Source organism: Pteropus alecto, unplaced genomic scaffold (assembly GCF_000325575.1).
Source record: "Pteropus alecto unplaced genomic scaffold, ASM32557v1 scaffold160, whole genome shotgun sequence".
Lineage (NCBI taxonomy): Eukaryota > Metazoa > Chordata > Mammalia > Chiroptera > Pteropodidae > Pteropus > Pteropus alecto.
In genome coordinates, this window is record NW_006429864.1 from 1,057,910 (window position 1) to 1,066,480 (window position 8,571).

Sequence of the window (8,571 nt, forward strand, 5' to 3'; positions counted from 1 at the left end):
ATTCCATATCTAAGTAAGCAAGAGATCCTGGCATCCATCCAAAATCCCTGATATTAATTCCATATCTAGGTAACCAAGAGATCCTGGCACCCCAGAGTTAGGGCCCCCTCTAACACTTACCTCAGGGAGAAATAAAACAGCTAGCAGAGATAAAAATTCTACAGACATATAAATCCAGAAACCAAAACTGTGCACACATTCATAAACAACTACACAATATGCAATACTGTACATTGAAGTGCATTCTACAAGTTTACACACATATACAATTAAATCCATAGACTACAAGTATAATACACAAAATTACATCCACACTTGTAAGAGATAATGAAATTTAAATGTAAAACATTTAGTAGAGTATTTTGCACATAGCAAATAGTAGAACAATACTCTTGTTATTTATGAACTTACACACACATACAAAATTATATACATATGTACATACTGTTATTCACACAAATCAATACACATAAAATACATGCATGATTATACCAGTGATGGTGTACATACACACAATTTTATGTTTACGTCTGCAAATTATGCCATATTTCATCCAGGCACAACCACACCTACAATTGCTCTCATATATACAATATTTTATGTGTAATTAGACATGAGTGCTTTTACAAACAAGACAGAAGATTATGCGCACACATACACAATGACCTCTAGATAATTAACTACACACAACTCACTGGTTGAGGCAGGGAGTGTAAGAATTCTTGTCTTCCTCGATGATGGACACTATGAGAGTAATCAGCTTGGACCAGAAGTCGAGGTTCTTGATGCTGGGGCCCTGTTCCTCTGGGGGAACTTCCCCCTTCTTGGCCTGAATGGGGCAGTGGAGACATTGGCTATAAGGGGTTCAGGGATGGGTATGTCAGTCAGTTCATTATTGAGGTACAAGAGTTTGGTGAGGAAGGGGCCCCATTAAGATGCGTGTGATTCAGGTGAGAGGTCTGCATGAGAAGGAACAAAACTCATGTAAACTGGCTCAAGCAGAGCTCATATCTACCTAGTTTAACAAAGTTTAATTAGACTCAGCTCATAAAACTAATGGAACTGAATTTAGTTGAACAAACTCAAACACAGTCAGCTAAATGGAGCTGAAATGAATGTAAATCAGATCCACTTAGCTTAACAGATGGCAGTTCTCAGTGTTAATTCAGTGTAACTGAACTTGGGCCAATTACACTGCGTGGAGTGGAACTAAACTTAACTGAATTGAATTCAAATGAACTCAATTGGACTGAGCCTAATCAATTTCTCCAAGATCGACATCATCCTAAATCAAAAAAGGAAATAAATTGACCTAAACTCAACCTAACTCAAGTCAACCCAACTTAATTTAACTCAGTTCAACCAAAGTCAACCCAACCCAACTCTACCTGCTCAACTCAACCTAACACACTCAGGCCAACTTAATCTATCTAGCTTTAGTCAATCAATGGATATGAATATAACTAAACTCAGTTGAAATGAGTCCAACTCAATCCAATTCACTTGAACTCAACTGTACTTAATCCAACAACCCAGCTCATTCTAACACAAGCCAAATCAACTCAGTCAATAACATCTTCAACTCAAGCCAACTGAATGGAAATGAATAAATTTTTACTAAATTAAACTCAACTCAATCCAATTCAGTGCTGCACACTAATTAGCCAAGAGCAATTTTAGCTTAAGTCAATCAAATAGAAATAAATAGAACTAAACTGATTATAGTTGAACTCAACTCAACTCAATTTAATCCATTTCATCTCAACCCAATTTAATTATGAGCAACTTGATTTCAACTGAAGTCAACTGAATGTAAAAGAACAGCACGAAATAAAATTGAACTGAATTCAGCTTATGTATTACCTACTATTAGAAGCCCAAGTTGAGGTAGGGGCCACTTCAGGCTCCCATAGCCTCCCTCAATTCCTCCATCCCAGTGCTAATCACCCTGGGTTGTAAATTTCTAATTTTTTCATCTTTTCCTCCTAATAGAACATAAGCTCCTTGAAACTTTTCTGACAATCCTGGGACATTATGTGTGTATATAAACACATGTTGACAGATTACACATAAATTGAGTCGAAATGACCAAAACTGAACTCTAGTTAAAAAATTCGATTTGACTCAACATTTATTGAACAGTGATTCTATTCCAGGCACACTGTATTATGCCAAACTCAACTAAGTTTAACTAAAACAGAATTTATTAAGCACCAATTGTGTATCAGGTGCTGAGCACTTAACTATATTTTATCTAAAGCTTGTATCTCATTGAATCTCCTTCTCAATCCTGAGATGGGGGTTAATGACCCTTATTTCACAGAGGGAGATACTGAGGCTCAGAACAGTTAAATTGTTTGGGAAGGGGCAGATCTGGGTCTTGGGTCAGAGTCTGGTTGATGTTTGCTATTCCCTTTCACCTCTTGTGGGGTCCTCACCGGGTCTGTCTGGTACTCCCGACTGTAGAGCTCATGACAGTTGTTGAAGATATACTCATAAGTAGAGTTGAGGCAGGCTTTCACACAATCCTTCACCACCTGGCTGGCTCGGGGTGGGCTCTGGAGTTCTTGCACCTGGAAAGAGGGAGACGGGCATGGGTGGGCACAGCTGGGACAAGAGATGCTGATGGTACTGGGTTTCAGGAAATGTTGTAGCAGTATGAAAGCAGAGGGTCACAGAGAAAGGGCGCTGCTCTCCAGGAGAAATACTAGCTGTTTAGGAGCTAGGAGTCCTGGAGAATCCTTCTTGGAGAGCTAAATGGGACTGGGTCCCCTTTGCTACCTTCATCCGAAAGAAAGTGATGCTGGTGAGAAGGTCCACAGTGGATTTGAGGTCCTGGAGTCTCTCTGGGCTGCTGGCTGGGAAGTTATTCTGTTGGAAGGGAGAAGAGAGGTGGAGTTATGGTAGAAAGCTAGGGAGGATGGGAGATAGTATTTTAGGGGAAATTCAAAAGCCCCCAAGTTACAGGAGGTGGGTTGGGGGTTAATGAAAACACCTTGAAGCAACTGGGGGTTCTTCTTGAATGCACCAAATGGGTTGGGCAGGTGCTGCTCACATGTGTACATGTGTCAGAGGAACACATTCTGCATGTTAGGATGGGTCCTCTCACACACATGCCTGCTGGAAGCTGTTTCATCTGGGCACACATGTGCATGGGGGTGAGCAAGTCATCACGCATACACTTCTCACCCGATACATAGAGAGGTCAATCCGCAGGGAGTTATGCAGTTGATCCAGGAGCTTCACAAAGCGCTCTTTCTGGAGAGGCAGAGGAGAAGGATAGATGGAAGCAGAGACTTGGGCGGCAAGTGTAGTAGTGCAAGGTGGTTGCCATATTAGCTGAGGGCTAACTATGCAAGAAGAGCATCCCATCCACCATTGATCTGAACCCTCATAACATCCATTTCCATTCAACAGAAGGATAAACTGAGGTTCAGAGAGAAATGGCTAGTACAAAGTCACACAGCAAGTCAAGTCCAGACTGGGAATCAGGAGCTAAAAAGGGTTTGACCAGCACAGGGTTGGATTCTCCCTCATCCCCCAGCCCCTGGGACTGACCCCAAAGTTGGAGGCGGCGAAGCGGTCAGAGGCAGACACGTTGGTGGAGGCGGTGGTGTGCGCATAATAGGCATTGATGTTGGCAAGCAAGGTGCTCATGACAGCAGGCACCCCAGGACACATGTACTTGGAGGAGAGGCAGGCAAAGTGGCTGGTGGGAGAAAGTGGTAGGCACTGGGCCTGGTGTCCAGCCAGGACAGGCTGTGACCACCCCAGAATGCCTCTAAGACACCATCATGAGTGGCTCCTCCCAACCCCCCAACCATCCCCTTTCTCTCTGCTTGATTCTGCCCTCTGTCTCTCTCTCCTCTTTGAGTTGCTCTATCTCTGCTTCTAGCTCAGCTCTCGTCCCTATCACTCTAGCCCCAACAACGGCACTTTCCTAACTTCCAGGGAAATTACATAATGCCCACCACACCCACTTTCTCTCTGACTCCTTTTCCTAAGAACCCCCTCCACCCTAGATCTGCCAGTGTTCACTTGGTGACCACCCCTCCCTGCAGTTTCCTGCACCTCGCCCTCATGTCCACCCCATCCTGCAGCCTCACGTCATGGCTTGATAGATGGACTCGACACCATAGCGCATGGCAAATTCATCCACGATCTCCTGGGCTGTCTCATCATAGTAAACCTTCCAGGCATCATCACCCTTGGCATCTGGGATCTTCACAACCCCATTGTTCTGCACATCAGTTACGAAGTGGAACAGGTTCTGCCAATACAAGGGACAAGGTGTCAGAGAGTGCAAGGGAGCACAAGGGGTCAGAGATCCCAGGTCTAGGGCATTTTACATCATCCATGCATCTGTTTATTCATTAATTCATTCATCTACTCTTTCATCCATCTAACTACCCAAAATTTCACCTATGCCTCATCCATTCTTCTAATAATTCATCTGACCTTGACCAATGGGGAAGAGTTCTCCATATATATATCCATCCATCCATTCATCTATCTACATATCTATCCACCCATTCATCTGTCTGCCTGTCTATCCATCCACTCATCCACCCATCCATTCAACTATTCCAAAATGCACCCATCCACTAATTTACCCTTCTAATAATTCAGCCACATACCCATTCATCTCATACATTTGCCCACAACTTAATCTGTTGTGGGCAATTCATCCTTCTACCCAATCAACCATTAATCAATTCACCCATCTATCATACATCTGTCCACGCATCCACCCACCCATCCATCTGTTTAACTACCCCCAAATTCAGCCATCTACACCTCTATACTTCCAATAGTTCAACCATCCATCTATCCACCCACCTATCCAACTACCCCAAAATTGACCTATCCACTCCTTCCTTGTAGCAATTCAACCACACATCTAACTATCCCATCCACTACCCACAACTTAATCATCCATCTAATAATTCATCCATCCACCCATTCAACCATCTATCACCCATCGGTTTATCCATCCATCTATCCATTCATCCACATATCATCTATCTGTCCATTTATCTACTCACCCATCAATCTATCCAAGTATCCTCAAATTCACCCATACATTCATCTATACTTCCAATAGTTCAACCACACATCCAATCTGCTCATACCTTTATCATCAATACTTTCTTTTATCCACTCATTACTCATTCATCTATTTAATCATTTATTTATGAAACAAATTGAATTCTCTCCAGGAGCCCCCAGATGGCTGGAAGAGACAGATCCAGACACAAGCAGCTCAATCCTGAGTGTTCAGGGCTGGGACAGATGGAAGATCTGGAGCTGGGTAGTGAGAGTCTGCCTGGAGAATGGATGGGGAGGAGTTTCCCAGGAAGAGAGAATGGCATGGGGAACAGTCTCAGAGACCCAGAGGAGTGTGAATGGTGTGGCCAAAAACAGGAAGGGAGAGTTGGGGAAGGCAGAAATGGTGAGTGGAAACAATGTGGGAGATCACAGTGAGTTTCAAAGGCAGGGTGGAGCAATAGGATTCACCTCGTGCAAACAGGTGTACTGGACATGGTAGGGGGCCACCTTCTCCTCGCCTTTGATCTCCACACTGATATGTAGCCGGATGGCACCTGACACAGCGGATTTGTCAGTCCGCTTGTCTGCAGGGCAAAAAGAGATGACAGTGTCAGAACTTCCCAATCTAGCCCTGGGATATTTTAATTTATGTATGACTGTTTCCCTTCCAGATACTCTGAAATTAAAGCCCGGGTGTCTCTCCTCAGATTGTTTCCCTAGACTTTTCTCTTTCCCATTAGACTAGAATTCCTTAGATCCTGTCTCTCCCTCTAAACTAGGATCCCAGACTTTGCTTCCTAACTCACATTAAATTCCTGGGTCTGCATCTCCCTCTTTAGACTAGAAGCCCTAGGCACTGCTTCTCTCCCAGACTGAGCTCCTAGGCTCTGTCTCCCCCATCAGATCAAGCTCCCCAGACTCTACTCATCTTGCTATACAAGGTTCCTGGGTCTGTGCCTCTCTCCTCAGACTAGGATCCTTAGGTCTTGCTTCCTGTTTCCCTATCAGAATGGGATATCTAGATTTCTTCCAGTCAAACTAAGAAGTTCCTGGACTCTGCTCACCCCTCTCAGAATGGCTTCTTCCTATGCCCTAAGACTGAGCTCACAGATCCTGTCTCCCCCATCAGAATGGGCTCACAGTTTCTACTTATCTTCTTAGACAGCATTCTTGGGTCTGTAGCTCACTTCTCAGACTAGAATTCCCAAACTAGACCTCCTCCTTTAGACTGGATTCTCAAAGATTAGTCTTCCTTTTTAGGTTGGATAGCTAGGTCTGTACCTCTCTCCTCAGGTTTAGGATCCTCAGGTCTTACTTCCTGCCTCCACCATGAGACTGAGATACATAGATTCTGTTCCTCCCTCATACTCCCAAACCAAGCTAAGAGGTTCCTGGGTTCTTCCTGTCCTCATCAGACTGAGCTCACAGACTCTGCCTCCCTCACCAGATTGGGCTCCTAGACTGACTCCTCCTGACACTGTCTCTCCACTCCAGCTGGGTTCCCCACTTTGGCTAGCTCCCTGGGGCTCCCTCCCCACCGCCTGCAGAACCCCCTCTTGCTCACCCAGGTTGTACCACACGTCCATCTCGCCGCTGAGAGTCCGCACCTCGATGATTGTTTGTCCTAGGAAGTCATCGGACTCCCTCTTGAACCGCTGCTTCACACGAGATTTGATATCATCATCTTCGTCCCAGACACGCACCTTGATTCGGTCTGAGGAGTTGTGACATTCGCTGCAGGGAGGAGGCAGGAGCAAAGATCAGGCAGCCAGTTTGAGCTGGTCTTGGAGTCCCCTTTGTCTGTCTCAGCAGGGTTTTCCGGATGGGGTACTGGGGGCCTAGCCAGGCACTTACAAATGGAAGTTCTCCTCCCACACGGGATTCAGGTTCCCATAGATGGTTTTCGTCCGTTTCTTGGTCTTCCCGACCTGGACGGTGACATAAGGGTCACTGGACCCTGTCTTGTCCTTTGCCTGCAAGCCCTGGGCACAGACCACTGGAAAACACATAGGACAGACATAAATGTGTGCTCAAGGAAGGAAGCATGCTGAAAACAGTCATTGCAATGGGCTCCTGCTGCTTGCTGGGGATCCTGTGACGTGGCCTGAGGGCTTGGTTCTGGCCACCAGAGCCTGTGGGCATGCTGGTCTTGCTAGAGAGTTAACACCCAGGGAACCCTCAGCCACTGAAGTGAAAGATGGGAAGGTACCCCAGGGTCACCCCTGGGGTGGGTATTCTCAGGTGTGTGCTCTGCATTGTGCCCCTGAGGTTCTGCAGTGGGATTGCACTTCCATTGACCATGGAGTCACCTGATCATTTGCACCCCCTGCAGGGCTCCACTCCTCCCTGCTGCCAGTCTCCATCGCCCATGGGGCTTCCTGGGACTACCTCCTGGACACTCAGCTATGCTGAAATCATCTTGGGGTCTGTCTTCTGGGAAATCCAAATGAGGTTGCGCATGGATAAACACCATAAGGCCCAGGCCTCTGGATAGGAGCACTCTTCAGTGGGAGCTAATATTGTCCCCTAGTGGTCCCAGGTGGGACTGAGCCCCAGCTCTCCACAGCATTGCCTGCTCTTTGGCCCCTTGTGCCCTCTCTCCCTTCCAGTCTCATTTCTAAACTTCCACAGGGTTTCCTGTGGTCACCTCCCAGATGGACCATGTGCTCTCAACTCCTCTTCCAGGGGTCTGGTTCTGGGGGCATCAATCAAAATGACCCAGATAGAGTGTCATGCATACACGCTTAGAGGCATACATGCCCGCCCGTGGCACGAATGCACACACACGTGGATACTGGAAAAACAGTATGCGCTCAAGTACCTGTAGCAAAGGGAAGGAAGGGGTTTGGGAGGGAGCACAGGGGGCTAAGAAAAGGGACTTGGTGGCCACCCCCGTCCCACTGCGGCCTCACCGGTGATGCTGATCTTGGCCGACCACTTGGACGTGCCATCCAGCACACTCTGCTTGACCGCCTTCATCTGCTGCGTGTGCGCTGCCTTGGTCACGGCGAAAATCTCCTGGATGAGCTCGAAGATCTCAGGCTTGTTGCGCTCCCGGATCTTCATGCGGTCCTTGAGCACCATGATGATGTTCTGGGTCCGGTCCTCCGCCCCATGCTTAGAGCTCTTCTCTGCTGCCCCTGCAGAAGTGGACAGCGGCACTGTCCAGGGAGCGCCCCTCACCGGAGCCAGCACCCCGACTCCCACTCCAGAGCGTCCTCAGCAGTAGCCACAGTCACTAAGCTGTGGGGATTCAGGCGAATCACCCCAAAAGTTAGAGCTTCCTATTTTCTCTCTGAATCCTCCCTCCCACCAGGATTTTCACCCTTCAGAGCCCAACCCCTCTGAATCCTCAGCCCTCCCAAGACCCCGCCCTTTCTGACACCTCTCCCCAACCCTCCCTGTTCTGAGCTAACCCTAACCCCCTTTTTCTCCAGGTGAACCGCTGCCTCTTATTAAACCTGCCCCTTGTATAGTTACCCCAGTCCTGGAGCCCCACCCCCCCTTCTCCCGACCCTCTCA

General features: G+C 47.0%; 1 protein-coding gene across 1 annotated transcript in view; it reads right to left on the reverse strand.

The window, feature by feature from the left end:
• The window catches only part of UNC13A (unc-13 homolog A), a 60,489-nt gene that overhangs the window by 23,408 nt on the left and 28,510 nt on the right, over positions 1 to 8,571 (reverse strand). Inside the window, 10 exon segments of the mRNA XM_006904285.2 lie at positions 696 to 829; positions 2,439 to 2,573; positions 2,782 to 2,871; positions 3,190 to 3,258; positions 3,559 to 3,709; positions 4,107 to 4,270; positions 5,518 to 5,633; positions 6,614 to 6,783; positions 6,904 to 7,045; positions 7,962 to 8,189. Coding sequence (XP_006904347.1) covers positions 696 to 829; positions 2,439 to 2,573; positions 2,782 to 2,871; positions 3,190 to 3,258; positions 3,559 to 3,709; positions 4,107 to 4,270; positions 5,518 to 5,633; positions 6,614 to 6,783; positions 6,904 to 7,045; positions 7,962 to 8,189 — 1,399 coding nt within the window.